This window comes from Telmatherina bonti, assembly GCF_933228915.1.
Source record: "Telmatherina bonti genome assembly, chromosome: 7".
NCBI classification, from domain to species: Eukaryota; Metazoa; Chordata; class Actinopteri; order Atheriniformes; family Telmatherinidae; genus Telmatherina; species Telmatherina bonti.
Window position 1 is genome coordinate 23,553,079 of NC_136625.1, and position 15,426 is coordinate 23,568,504.

Sequence of the window (15,426 nt, forward strand, 5' to 3'; positions counted from 1 at the left end):
ATTGGGAATGTTACCAAAGACAACCAAATACAGATGACTGTATGTCACACACAGCCATTCTCCTGAGGCCTTATCTTCCAGCCATTAATTGAAATGTACATGGCACAAGTCATTACTCCTAACATTTTCAAAAAATATATATAAGCAAAATCTTGGAAATCATTTCTTAAGCAAGTGCATATGGCTATTATTATAATCTGCAGTAAAATTAAGCACTCATCTAAAAGCACAGGTGTTGATTGTACACAGGCTGGTTGTTGGCATCAAGTATTTACACTGTCATGGTGCTCGTGTTGTGCATGGCAATGTAAGAGTGCTGGTCTTCACCAGCTATTGCCACTGACCCCGTTTTAAAAAGCCAACTGTCCAAAGTGCAACCACACCCATATCTCAATTTTACACGCTTTGGCTGGTCTTTAAAATTAAGCTGTTATAATGTATGTTCTAACCTACTACCTCACCAACCCGCTTTTCTATAAAACAATTCCTGTCATTTTAAAGGATTTTCCCTATAAACTGATTTAAAAGGCTTTTGACTAAGTGACCACTCAGTTTCTTACCACAATATACAAACTGAAGCACACAAAGTTTCCTGTTTCTGTGTTAGGACCAACTGTTGTACATTCTACAACATACTGGACCAGGTATGGAGAGCCCTGGAATCTAAAGCACGTTGACGTTCACTCCTCCACTTACAATACAACAGTAAAAATGTAAAGTATATATAGATAGAGTTGAGCAGTCCATTCATTTTAGTGCTTTTGAACACACACACAAAAAAAAAAACAGTTGGGCATAAGAAAATTATGCTACTACAGTACAATAATTGATAGATTATGCTTTCAGATGTAAAATAACTTAAACAAAAATAACATAAAAACAAATATTAGTTTGCCTCTACATCTACTATACATAATTTAAGTTGCTTCTGGATCCCCATCGTATAATTTAGAAAATATCTATTCATCATCAAATATCTACTCTACTAATTATAATACAAGAGTCCAGTCACATTAAATAGAAAAATATCAAATATCACCAGTGATGATAGGAAAACATGACAACCTGAACAAGCAGAAATATTGCTGTGGTAACCACCATGGTCCTTTGACATCAATGAACATCATCCCTCTGGTTCTGAGTGGCTGCTTTGTAACCCCCTCCCCCCTTACAACCCACCAGGGAGAGTGAAAGGGAATGGGTAACTAGGGATTGTGTGGTGTGGAGGTACATATTTTGTAATGTCAAATGGCTGTGTCCCAGAACACAGTTGTCTGTGTGGGGTAAGGGGGAGGACGGATCTTCTTGGTCCCGCTGCTCTTTCCCCAGCCTGGGAGGACGGATGCACTCTCTTGCTTACACTGACTTCGCTCCTGGTGTCTGTCTTCATTCTTGTCAGCAGGCGTAGGCCTCTCCAGAGATCTTTGCAGGTGTGGATGTTGCCTGGAGCGGATCTCCATGCATAGGGTGCGTTTCCTCTCTATCTGCTCTAGCATTGTGGTGTCTCCACAAATCCATGGCATCTGAGGCATCTGAGGAATACAATATAGGAAATAAAATGAAAACATATTAAAGTCTGAGTTAATTGTGACCCTTTAACCCCCTGAAAACATAGCAAGGAGATATTTGTGATTCTGCAAATGTGATAGACATAACTGAATGAACTATAAAAGAAAAAAAAAAAATCACCACATGAAGAATAACAGTCACAACAAACAATTCCCCACTATTGTCCAAATAATCGAATCTAGCAAACCCATTAATGTACTTCTATTATGTTATAATACAAGACATGCATGTTAGATTACTTGCTATTGATCAATTATCACATGTAAGTTGCTTTGAATAAAAGTGTCAACCAAATGACTATAGAATTGAAAGAATAATTACAAACTGTCCAGAATTAAGCATCAGAACAAAAGTTGGTAGATACTAGTGTTTTTTTTAAACTAGTAATATTTATGATAAATCTAAAATCAATCCATGTTTATCTGGAAACTTACTATAATAGTAACATCAACAACATATTTATCAACTAAACTTTGCCATAGATTATTCTTATCTGAAGCTTCATAATAAACTACAAAAATTTGACTTTTGTTTTGATTGGTGTATCTAAAATGTACACATTACATAACAATAGTCAGCTATACAATTATACAACCTTTGTGATTTTCACATTGTTGAACCCAATAAGATTTGTTTATTGGGAACAATATGCAATATCTCAAACAGGAAAAACAGCTATAAATAGGATCAAACTTAATTCATAAAGCTTCATTGGAGATTATTAAGAAATAATAATAATAAGTATTAGAGTAACATCCTAATCACAAAGAAAAAAATAGCTTACCTACAAATAAATAGGACCTGTCAGGCAAAGGTGAAATAATTTGGTAAAGAAACAATAAAACACAACTATTTTCACATACCTGACTGTGATGTGTATCTGCTGCTCTCCTCTGTGGCGTTCCCAATGGGGAAGGATTAGTAGGCATAGAAGGTGAGCGGCTATACTTGGATGATGTTTTCAAATCTGCGAAAGAAAGAGAACATAAGAATGGTTTAAAGCCTTTATTTTTGCTGCTGGAAGAAATTTACTGCCCCCTGTATAGTCAATACCAATATTGAAACTGAGGTCGAGATCCTTACCATTTCCTGTTCCTGCAGTCATGGGTGGGCTACCCGATGATCTCCCATGGTGAGTAGGTGTGGTTGTTGATGAATGCTGCCCTGATATTGTGCTACCATTCCTCTCTTGTGCTTTTGTTTGGTCCATGTTGTAATTTCCTCTGTTATCTCGCCGTGGTGTACCGTCTGACCGGTATCCGCGTTCTTTATTATCACACCGATATTCCACTGCAGAAGGACTCTTGGTGCATTTGACATCATGATGATGCTGCTCTGACCCATTAAGGCTTCTGTCTTTGCTGTCCCGTCTCACTTCAAGCCCAGTTCTACTCAGATCTTTACTATCCTGCCTTGGTAAAAGAGGAGGAGGATGATTTTCTCCATTGTGGCAGCTTCGCTCTCTCCCATCGTATTTAAATTCCACCCTTTCCTTGCTGCTTCTGGATGTTTCTTGTCGGGGCAAGATCTCTGGGGGTTGGTCTATTCTACCTTCATGTCTGTGTTCTGTGTCACTTCTATCTCTCTCTTTACTATCATGACGGGGTAACAAATCAGGGCGATGTTCTTTGCTATCATGCCTATAATCTGGTCCATTTCTAGCTCTGTCTTTGCTCTCTTGCCTGGGCAGAAGCTCAGGTGGCCTGTCTCTGCTTTCAGGCTTCGAGTCCACACCATTCCTTGCTCGCTCCTTACTATCTTGTCTGGGTAATAGCTCAGGTGGCTGATCCAGCAGTCTCTCTCTGCTTTCCTGTCTATAATCTAAACCATTTCTGGTCCTTTCCTTACTATCTTGTCTGGATACCAGCTCAAGTGGTTGATCTAAAAGTCTGTCTCTATCTTTGCTGTCCTGCCTCAGTGAAGTCTCTATTCCGTGTCCCCCATTCCGATCTTTGCTGTCTCTCCTAGGCATTATTTCCCCATTGCTAATCCCTCTGTCTTTGGAGTCTCTTCTTATCAAAGGTATAGGTTCTACAGAGCTGCAGACCTTGTCTTTGGAGTCCCGTCCAATGGGGATGGGCTCGGCACTGCTACAAATCTGGTCCTTGCTGTCCCGGCGAACAGTTTCAACACTGCTACATGTGCGGTCTTTGCTGTTGCGTCTGTGTGGCAGAGGTTCTTTGTCTCTGTCTCTGTCTCTGTCTTTGTCTCTGTCTCTTCGATGAGAAGACTCCTTGGTGTGGCGCTCCTTGGATTCTCGCTTGGATTCCTTGCTGTGACCATGGCGTTCCTTACCCTCCCGCTTGGACTCACTGTGGGACTTGCCTTTGGACTCGGCTGCAAAAAAAAACACATAGTAACATTTTAAAAATAATAATGACATTCAAACGTATTCTTAATATTCAAAGGAAGCTGCTTAATTAATTAAAAAATAATATGTTTAAAATTTATTGAGCAGATTATAAACATTGGTACATTTATTTCTACTTGATGCTGCAATACCACTAAAATTCCTCAAGGTGTCACTCACTACTTGTTGAAGTAGCAGCGGGTAAACCTCTGGAGCAAGCTGAATCACAGGCATTAGGATTTGGAATACTGGAATATTGTGGTACATTATAATACACACAATCATATGTTCTTTTTTATGTATTCATATTAAATGTGTCATCCAATATCTTATCATTTGTAACCATTAAAAATACGTTGTATGACCATTTGATAAGTATACAGTGTAACAGAGTACCATGATTAGTAATGCAACACATATTCAGTGCTGAATAAATCCTTAACACTGTGTTTTGTATAGGTTTTTCCTAATAGGATCCTTGTGTTTTAACTCTGCTTCACATAAAACAATCCAACCCATCCATGTAGGTGATGCTTATACTGGACCTAATGTATATCACTGTTATATCAATGTTACTGAATCAAGATCCTCTTTGCTTAAATAAAGCATGTGCGTGACTGATTTCCAAATCGTTTGCATCTCAGTATTCTTTCTATATGAGTTACTTCACTAACATACAGTAAACAGTAAACTACAGTGACATTAGCAAGCATCCTTGGTCGTGTTTTCATGTCTCATAGAAACCATGTTGATGTGTTTGAATACATACATGTGTGTGTATGACAATGAATGAGATGATTAACAAAATGGTAAGTGGGTCAAGCTAGCTTTTGCTGCCTCTACTGTCTCAAAATTGAAGAGAAAAAAATAGCCCCAGTTCCATGATAACCTCCATGCTCATAACACCATATAGTCACAGAGAAAAACACACACACACAACCTATTTGTACTTGTTAGCTTACATGATGTGCTCCTACACAGGTGTTATACCAAATAAATATTTTAGCAACCCATTCTTGATACCATGGTGATATATGCAAACTGTTTACAAAGCAAGTGGGTTTGTATGAGAATGAATTGTCAAGAGGCACATTGGTGAGACACCATGAGTAATTCCTTGCACCTGAATGAAACAACTGACTAGCAATCTATTTACAAAAGATAAAAAATGCACAAAAACTGAAAGGAATAACAAGCAAATGTGCATCAGTTTTGTGAATGCATACGTCATCTGACAAATTCATGTCTCATTACGGTCATAATGGTAAAAAACAAAAGATAAAAAGAAAGAAAAAAAACTATCAAATATTTTCAGCTTCCACTCTCCCCATCTACACAGTTGTGCCAGCTGTCTGATTGGCTTAATAGGAGTAAAGTATGTGCTGATTGGACAAAACAGAGAGATTTGAGTTCAGAGGGACTGCTTTCCCTGTCAAGCGCTCATTGCTCAATTGCAGACCGGCAGGCCCTGAGCTGTGATTGGCTGCATTACCCACAGGAAAAAAATCTGCAAATAAGAAACAGGGATTTTTTCTCCTTCTGCTGTTGCTATGTTATAGTTGCTAAGAGCACAGAGTGAGGAGGAATGTGTGGATTTTGTGCACTTCCACCACAACCCCTGGTATATGTAAAGGTAAAGCAAAGATCTGAAGACAGATGGAACAGCTTGGTTTTATGTCAGCTCTAGAGTTATCTGTCTATCTGCAGGTCAATCCCTACTGTAAAGCATTAGATTCTCTTTATTAATTTATTAGTGACCCCTTTTAAATAGTAAATGGAATGCTTGAGTGTGAAATTCACTGTTTTTTATGCTTTTACAACAAAAATATCCTTTTTTTTTTTCATTTTAATTGGTTCCGTTCCTACTATCATGTTTTTTATAAGACCATTCATACATAAAAATGATATCTGCATTATGTCTGAAAGCAAGCTTGTCAATGTGTTATTGTGGTCACAACAGATTTACAGTTTTTATACCTTTTTGGGGGATAAATTCTAAGCATTTTGTGCCTTATGAGCAGATTTTGTTTTCCAACATTGTTGCAGTGATTTTGGCTGGATCTTAATGTGGCATGAATATCTGTATTTAAATATGATGTTTACATATTTAAAAGTAATCCTGCCTGATGGCCTAATGCCATGAGTAGGTTTGAGAGACCCGCTGTCCGCTTTAGTCTCTAATCTCCTCAGATTAAATCATACGATCTGTATGGGCCCACATTAAATGAATGGAATTTAGCAGAAACAGCAGCAAACGTGGTACAAGAAAAGTTATGCATTCTATGTCCGGCTTGGTAATTGGGTTGAACTATTTAATCCAAACTAGGAATTAATAAAAACTCATGATAGAACTAAAGCCTGTTTGAATTTATTCCAGAGTTTACAGGAGTCAAAGTATTTGGTAACTGACACTGTCCATAGTTCACGGTCACTGGAAAACACTTTTACTTTCAGACTTTGCAGAACTTGCAGCTCAATACTTGTGTTGACATCTAAGTAACCGTTTTCTTTAAATCTCATTAAATTAAGAAAGCTTAACTGCCACTGGAGCAATCAACGCAACTGGTAATCGCTTTGTTTTGTTTCACTACGTCCCCTAATGTTAGGACAAATCTTGAACACAACTCACTTTCTCCTGGCTCTTTCGACTTTCTTCCGCTGGCATTTTTCTTCAGCATGTTCCTGCCTGTGGTGAACAGGTTGGTCAGTTCATCCAGTGGGCTGGTGGGTGTCCGTGATCGCCCTGATGACACATTCTGCATAGAGCCATGGAGTCGTCCTACACCATCTTGAGGTGGTGAGCCTTTGCCATGAGGGGTGGCAGATGCACTCCTTGGCAACCCTCCAGGGAATGGCATTGGAGCGTCAAAGGGAGGTGTACGCATGAGGCTAAGAGGGGTAAGACAGCGACCCATGCTGACGGGAGATGGGCAAGCAGAGTGACTACGCTGATATGAGGAGGAGGAGGAGGACTTGTAGAGAGTACAGGGTAGTGGAGGTGCAGAGGAGCGGCCAGAGACGGTAAGTGTTGGGGTAGCAGTGAGCTCCCTACGGATGTGTGCAGAGGGGGGTGGCTCAGTTGAAGAGGTGGGAGATTTGCTGTAAGACTGGTTTTCTAGCATGGGCAATTTGGTGACATCTAAAGGGGTGAGGGGGGACTCGTCTGAGTTGGGTGAACACTGAGCTGGTGCAGGTGGAAACACCAATAGCGGAGGCCGGTGGGTGAGTAGATTTGGAAAGGGTGCAGGAATGTCACAGAGGGGAATATTCCGTGGCGTGGAACAGCGACTAAGAGGCTCTGGGTCATAGGGTGCCGGGGTCGGGCACGCGGAACGACATCCGACTGGATCGGTGCGGTACTCCATATCATCCAGAACTGGGTACTTCATTTCCTCATACACAGACTCCCCTGGCTCCTCATCCTCACTCTTCAAAGGTTCTCGTGGTCCAACGTCAATCCCACCCATTTCAATGTAGACAGGTTCGTCTTCACAGTCATCAGTGGGGCTCTCATCACTCTGAGGAGGTGAAGGATTACGTTCGCAGGGGGATGTGATGTAATGGAGTGGTCTGGGTGGGCAGATCCCGCTGCCTCCATGGTTCTTAATGTAGGACTCATCGAAGGAAACACTGAGCTGTGTGTTGGGGTTTCTCTTAGGTTTGGGAGGTGGCACTCTCCTGCAGTCCTCACTGCATCCTTGAGCTGCTTAAGAAAAGAGAAAAAAACACATATTGATTAAAGCAATCTTTCTCATTTATTCACGTTTACTTACTTTACTTCAATGTTCATGTGTCTAATTCACAATGGTGCACATCATAAACAAAATAACGCTATCCATCCCTGGAAGGCAACATCTTGAAATGAATAAAAATCTGTCTTTTTAAATGTTCATGAATCACATGCATCGTTAGCATTAACACAAAGAATTTTTTTGGCTCCACGAGGTCAGTTATAGGTCCACATGCTGAAAGCGATACATTAATTTCTCGTATTTAGGCATAGTTGAGGGATATGCATGTTTCTAGGTCACACATATAGCAGAGAAGCAGTATGTGAGTAAAGTATCTGGGTCACACACACTGTGAAGCTTCCTTTTGATAGTGGTGACGTGGCATTGCAGTGTGAATCGCTTTAGATGTGGTGCAGTGAGGCTTTGGTACAGCATTCGCACATTGCCTTGATGCTACTGTACAATACAGAATATTCCCAATGCCAGTTTACTAATAGTAACCTCTGCTACTACAGTCCTGCTTGCAGCTTATTTCTAGGTCAGACACTGAGACTCTCTGATAGGCAGAGAGAGATAAGTGTAGTTCAGATCTGGACCATCTCTGAAATTTCCAAACTGCAGATTTTACACCTTTAATAATTCAGAAGCCAGATGGCCCAGACACACGCATACTTCCCGAAACTGTATGACTCACCACCATCATTACAGTACACGCACACACACTGCACATGCCTACACATTCATGAACGGAAATTAGGACAGACGTTTACACATTTTGTAGCACATAATCTCACAACCTTTAAAGCTGTGCAGTTGTTTATCTTTCTTGTTCCTGTCACATCTAAGATTTGCAGTATATTGGAAAAAAAACCACGTCTATTGTTATAGATATCCTTCATTCAAGATCAAAAATCCAAAACCAAAAATCAAATCTGAGCATTTCAGCTTGATCTGCAATGAGATTTTCTACATCAGTCTTGATGGTTATGTGGATTATGTTCATTTGAAAATCTTTTTTTTTCCTTGTTTTGATGTTTTCTCTTTATTATCACTTACAAATAAGGTGCTAAAAGAAGATTTGGTTTTGCACAAATGGCGAGAATGTGACTAGTTAAGCTAATTATACTCCCATCTATGAAATTGCCCTTCATTTCTTTGTCTATAGTTGCATGCCATCATCTGCACACAAAGAACACAGTGCTCATAAATCGTTTTTACCACTCCAAGATACATTGCTATAAGAGCTTTTCTTGGTGGATGCTGAGATCTGTATCTCTGCTGATGATGAATTCACCCCTTCAAACATCTCTTGCTCCCTGTGTTTTCTCTTCTCCTCTCTCCATTGCTTCCTCTTTTCCCCCACCCCCCCCCTCTCGGATGTGTTTACCCGCATCACCCTCCCCCGTCCTCTCTTCCTAGGGAAAACGAATCTAGGTCAATCGCTCCTCCTGAATGAATTCTACTCTGACAAGCTCCTCCCCCTCCTGCTAAAGCGCCAGCTACAGTGCACGCAACCCTCCCCTCAGTCAGGGACACCCCCACACTCTCACTCTGATTGGCCCTTAAACCTCAGACTTCTGCAGTTCTGGAACACCATTGGCCTGAGCTGTTTAGTGATGCTCTGATTGGCTGGGCTGCAGGGGGTCTTGTTTCTGTGGGATGGTTGCCGTGGTGCCCAGGAAGATCTGTGTGCACACAAAGATCCCCACCAATCTGAACCAGGCAGGGCGACTCCCTAAACATCACGTTTGTAGCAAAGCCTACAAGCTGAAATGGAGCCAGAGCTTCTTGCTAGCTTTAAACATGCTTTGCTCTCACCACCTGCATCAAAGGCTGTTCACTTCCTATAAATATCACATTTTAAATAATTTTGCAGGTGTCACGTTGCAAAATAAATATGTTTTTTTTTTTTTAATCTGTCATATTTAGATCCCGATGCTCATAAGGAAGAAAACAAAAATTTGACCACATTGGATTTTTTCTGTGAGAAGTGAACAAGCAAAAGATATGTTTTTCCATCTCTCAAGATTTTTAAAACAAGACTTTCATTTGCAAAATTTACATAACATTTAAATATTATAATATAGCTCTGAAAAGTACATTGTTTTTTTGTTTGTTTTTGAGGACATTTGCATAAAAGAGATACTTAAAACATTCTTAAACCAAGTAGATCAGTCATTTCATGAAATCATTAAAAAAATGTGATTTCTTCACATTCTCTTTGCTTCTAGATGCACAATTTTACATGTTTATCTAAACTTCTAGAGTATACAGTAATTATCTGTGATAAACATGTCTAAATCCAGAATATATTTTGCAGCAAAAACTGTGTTCTTTTCTCTAAAACTCAACTTACATGTTTTTACATCTGTTATGCAGTATAGTATTTCTATCATCTGTTTTAACATAGTTTAATCCCACTGCAATTACAGGTAGTTTTTATATTCATTGGGAGTTTTGCCAGTAAGTGTGAAGTATGCTGTGGAAAGCTAGATGTCATGCCATTGTGGGAAAACAAAGCTGCGGAGGGCACTGCAAAGAGCATCTAAATATAGCTGCAGCAGTATGGTGTGAAGTGCCACCACCACTCACCGTCACATCTCTCCCCGCGGCAGGTGGACATGGGACTGTGGTCCACTGCCTCAGACGACATGCTCAGCTTGGTGGCCGGATCCCTCCTGGGTTTAGGTGGGGGCTGCTTCCTAGAAGTTGGACTCCCCACTTCCTCCTCTCCTCCCCCGGTGCTCCCACCGCCGACAGAGTGGAGGGACTGGGAGCGTACAGAGAAGCCCTGCCCGCAGGCAATGGCATGCAGGTGGGGCATGGGCATGCGTTCTTGGGGGTCCGGCATGGTTATCGAACCCATACGCAAGTGCTTGCCTTCTGTCGCTATGTCCTCCCCAGTTCTGAAATAGTAGAAGAAAGGAGAGGAATAGAAATATCTTTGTAAACACAAGGGACAGAAACATCACAACTGGTGCAAAGCTGGGACAACATAAAATGTGCTGAAATATAATTTTAGTTTACAAACAAAGAGGGACTGAGAAAAGCATTGAGCAAAGTTGCTACAGCATCCCCAGTGAGCTGTTTCTGCTTTTGCATGCGTGTGTTAGCTTATTTTATCCTTTACAAGTGACTCATATAATGAAAGAGCTGAGTTGACAATGACACACATGTTATAGCCACTGACAACAGGAACTCTTTCAAGGCAGTGCATTGATTTGAGTTTAACTATGGATATGCCCATCACACACCATGCATGTCCAATTGTCTGGCTACAATCAATCCCTATAAATGGATGATTGAATGGACCATTAATGATGACTGAGTGATGTGTGGCAATGAGGCACAACATTTTTGTGTGTATTACTGTGTGTATTCATAGAAGGGAATAAACTTATGGGGTTTTGGGAAAATCTGATATGATACTTTTGCAATGTCTGTGTGCTTGGTCTCTGCTCTTTAGTCATTTGTCAGACAGACACAAGCTTTGATGTTTAAGATATTGAAATATTGACACAAATGGTATTAAACAGAAAGAATTTTTCATGTGTGTTTACACACTGTGTGCATAGATATATGCAAGTGTGTTTGTGTGACAGCTCAGTCTGTGACTTTGCTGACTCTGATTCCATCCTGGCCAGCTGCTAAACAGAAGGTGCTTGGTAGGTTGGGTTCATTGGTCAGGGGCTTAACTTTGCCTAGCAACAAGGTATCCATGGAAACCAGACACAAAACCAGCTGTAACTGTACAACAATAATAAAGTACATGTGCACACCATAACACTTGAGCATGCATGTATAAAAAAAACATGCTTTAAGTTTAAGTAGTTACAGGATAAATCATTTGTTATGACTTCACTCAGGAAAAACTGAAAAACTAAGAGTTAAGGAAATTATAAACAACCAAAAAAAACTTTGCTGATGCTGTTTGCAAAATAATATCAGTAATTCAGATCTAGAAAAAAATCAAGTCTGAAAACAAGTCAAAATGTGTTTACTAGATGTAGTAACAGGTGTCAGCTGCATAAATTAATAACTTCTCCCTGGCATATGTTTTGGGCATACATTTGTCGTGGCATGCACTAATGTAAGTGTGTGGGTGGCAGGGTGTGACTAGAGTACTGGTGACTGAGTTATTTTTAGGATATTTGCCCAGTGATTGGCTAGAGGACAGACCACAGGTGCACTTGGACCAGTTGGAGTTGACTTGTTGTCGGGCAGGTCTGGTTCTCTCACTGTGAGACCATGTGACAGGAAAAAACACAACAACACCAAAACAAACAGAGAGCAATGGAAAAAAATGAACTAAGATGTCTGCCTGTCTGTCTGTCTGTCAGTGACTCCATGCACATGTGCACAACCAAAGAGGAGAGTCGAAAGTAGACGTTGGAAATTTGCATGTAAATGTAAATATATGCAAATGACAGTGTGTGTGTGTGGCTGTGTGTGTAAAGGTGAGGTTGGTGAGTGGCAGAGGTAAGAAACACTCCTGTATCTACATTTGTCTGTGACTGTGTGAATAACTTTTTTCTTCAGAGTAAATAGAATAAAAGAAACCTAGAGTGAGGTAGCAGAAAGCAGGAAGACCCGCCTTACTTAAAGCCAACAGGATGATTTGATTGGCCTATGGCCATTCCAGCTGTCACCAGGCAGAACACATCTCCTGTAACTGAGCTCACACTTAATCTCCCTCTAACAGGTTTTCTTCCTCTTTCCCCACACTCTTAAACACACTTGCTGTAACAAGATATTTCTCTCTAACAAAATCACACAGGCCATTTAGTTTCGCCAAGCCTTTCTCGGAAGCTAATATTCTGAAAGCTAAAATTCTTTTTCCTCTTGTTCAAGCTCACATAAGCACATAAACACAAGCATCTGTGCATGTGATTATGTGCATGTTAGGACAAGCATGGACACTGGATTCTCACACTCTCATTCAGTTACCGTAGAAATGGGTCATCTTATTGACCTACTTATTAGGCTCATAAAAAAATCCACCTACTTTTTATGCACTTCCTCAAGTGACAAAGTATTAATGTTTTAGGTCTGGCTAAAGCTAAAAGACAGAGGGTGGGTAGGAAAGCAATAGATGTCACTTTCATGCCCCGCTTATGATATTACTGGACAGGATTGCCACAAACAACAGGAATGATTTAACCGCTAGCTGAACGACATGTTTAAATCTAAATTCTAAATCATCTTTGACAATGCAAGTAATTCTGTATTGGAACTTTTTAATACACACTAAGGACAGCAATTGTACTATAAAAGAGGAATTGCATGACCTTTTGACCAAAATGTGATAGAGCTCAAATACTCCCTGAATGAATCAGTTAAGAAGAACCACATCTGGTCATATAAAAACCCTCAGTTCCCATAAAACACATCAGCATAATTATTGGATGAAAAGATGAAACTTTCAACAGCTGCTTAAATACTTTGTACTGTGTCTGACAAACCAGCATGAAACAAATCACTTTCAGATTTCGTGGAACCACTGGACAGCATTTCCTAAAAACCTTTCAGCTTCAAACTGGTTTAGCCGGCAGAATTATTAGATTACCAGAGGAGATCAAGTGCATGTGTTTTTTCTGCTTTATGGGTCGGGGAAAAACATCTTTATATGGATCTGCTTAACTGATCTTTTCTTTGTGAAATAAAAGATAAAGGCAAATATTTCTTGACAATTCTATATTTTTGGACAAGTCATCTTTTATCATACATTAAAGCAATATTCAAACATTTTTAGACTGCAGCTTATGGTGAAAAGAACCAAAACATACTTCTGATACAGAAATGTCATCAAGTCAGTTCAAAAGTCTTAGTTGAACTATTAAAAGAATGGTGAAAAAAATCTATGATGTCATGTTTCTGGGTCATGACTATTAAACTCTGCTCTAGATTTTTTGAGAAATAAATCAACACAGAATATTGTGTCTTTTCAGCAACTCTGAACAACATATTGCACTCTCCTCCCGTCTGTCCTGCTATCTTCCACAATGACTCAGTCCTCATTCTATCCCACACATGCTGCATACACATGTTAGCCACATTTGTCTGTGCGTATAAGTCAAGTTTAAGGATATTATGCGTTAGCATGTATGTAGCAATACTTACTTATGTTTTGTGACTAGTCTAACTTCTAACTGGACAAGTTATACATAAAGTATAACTGTCATCTGACCATGTTAGTCTTAACCATTTAACATTCACACTAACAAAAAGGCCAGAAAAAGTTTCTCTGTGCTTTTCTCTTTGTTTTGGACAAGAATAAACAGAATAGATGTTTTTATCAAATGCTAGAGATGTTAAAAAGAGGTAGGTAATTATGATGTAACAACAGTGAAATGGTTGAAATTTGAAACAATAGTCTTATAACAAACACTTAGTTTGGGTTTTACATACCCAAACCAACTGGTAAAGATGGCTCAGCCAGGTTTATTTCCACAATTTTTCAAACACATTCATCAAAGTCATCGCAAATTTACCTCTACACATATAGACAACCAGAACCTTTAAGGGTTAAAACAGAAGTTGAGTTATTGGAGTTTCTTAAGTTTTATTTCTAATGCTGTACTCTTTCTTCCAAAGGGAGAAAGGATTCTGAAAGAACCTCAGTATAAGAACTCTAACATCTCATTTTTGTTCTTGTAATGTAACACACTTTCACAGCCCGCCTCCTAACTTCTTACTTCTTAAAGCTCTTCATCACAAAGTGGAACAGTAATGACCTCCACACAAGGACGAGTCCCAAATAAGTCTAAATGAGAAATTAATTATCCTCTGTAGATCATGGGGTGCAGCTCACACTTGTAAACCCCAAAAAATAGCAACCTGCCATTACCACAGGGACCCTCTGGCCACTTGTCCCAATTCCTTACAACCCTAAATGAACCCAGTGACATGTTTGCATTTACAGAACAGAATCCCATCGCTTTGCTGTGTTTAACCACAGATTGATTTTAAGGACCTGTGCTGTTAAAATGTGCCACATGAATTGGCTGATTCGTTTTGTGAGCACTCCGTTTGACTGTGTTCCTCATACCTCCTTATGGCTTCGTCCTGTTTTCTTTTTTTGTCGTTTTTTTCCTGCAGGAATGTCCTATTTCTCTCATTCCTGGCGTGGTCCAAGTTCTGCGCTAGCAGTCCGTTGTAGGCTCTCAGCCCATTCTCCTCAACATACTGGAAAAAACTGACAGTTTCCTCCTCTTTGGAGCTCATCATTCTTCAAGTCTTTCCACTGCATTCTGATGGGGAAATATGAAAAGTAAAAGTTATCATTATTAATTTACTGCCAGCTGAAAAAGATACAAAACATTCCTGTGTCGACATTGTGTATTTCAGAATAGTCTGGCTGCAAAACAATCATTGAATATTGTCAGTAACTATTTCTCCGGTTCTCATTTATCCAGGTTAGCTGTTATTGATAGAAAAGCTAGCTGAAGAAAATTGAATAAGCTCTAACAATAATGTCACACACAAAGCTGCTTTTAATCTGTGGTTGTTTTTAATGTTTTGTCACGGTGCTGCAAAGTTCTTAGCTTATGGAAGGGTTTACGTCAGTTGCATCATGCCAGTTGAAGGAAGAGGATGATTTTATCTCAAGGATTGCAACATGTTTCTCCATTATTTACTATGTGCACATTTAGACAAGCACACACACACACACACACACACACACACACACACACACACACACGTATACAGCTCACATGAAAATCAGCAAAAGCTAAAAGCGAAGGAACTCTTCACCTAACCACAATTACTCATGAC

General features: G+C 39.8%; 1 protein-coding gene across 1 annotated transcript; it reads right to left on the minus strand.

The window, feature by feature from the left end:
* Positions 1-1,244: 1,244 nt before the first annotated feature.
* Positions 1,245-14,877, minus strand: nyap2b (neuronal tyrosine-phosphorylated phosphoinositide-3-kinase adaptor 2b; the record flags this gene model as incomplete). Its single annotated transcript, XM_079243813.1, has 6 exons — positions 1,245-1,532; positions 2,433-2,536; positions 2,653-3,906; positions 6,549-7,625; positions 10,243-10,556; positions 14,699-14,877. 6 exons carry the CDS (start codon positions 14,875-14,877, stop codon positions 1,245-1,247), a joined length of 3,216 nt encoding a protein of 1,071 aa, XP_079099939.1.
* Positions 14,878-15,426: the final 549 nt, after the last annotated feature.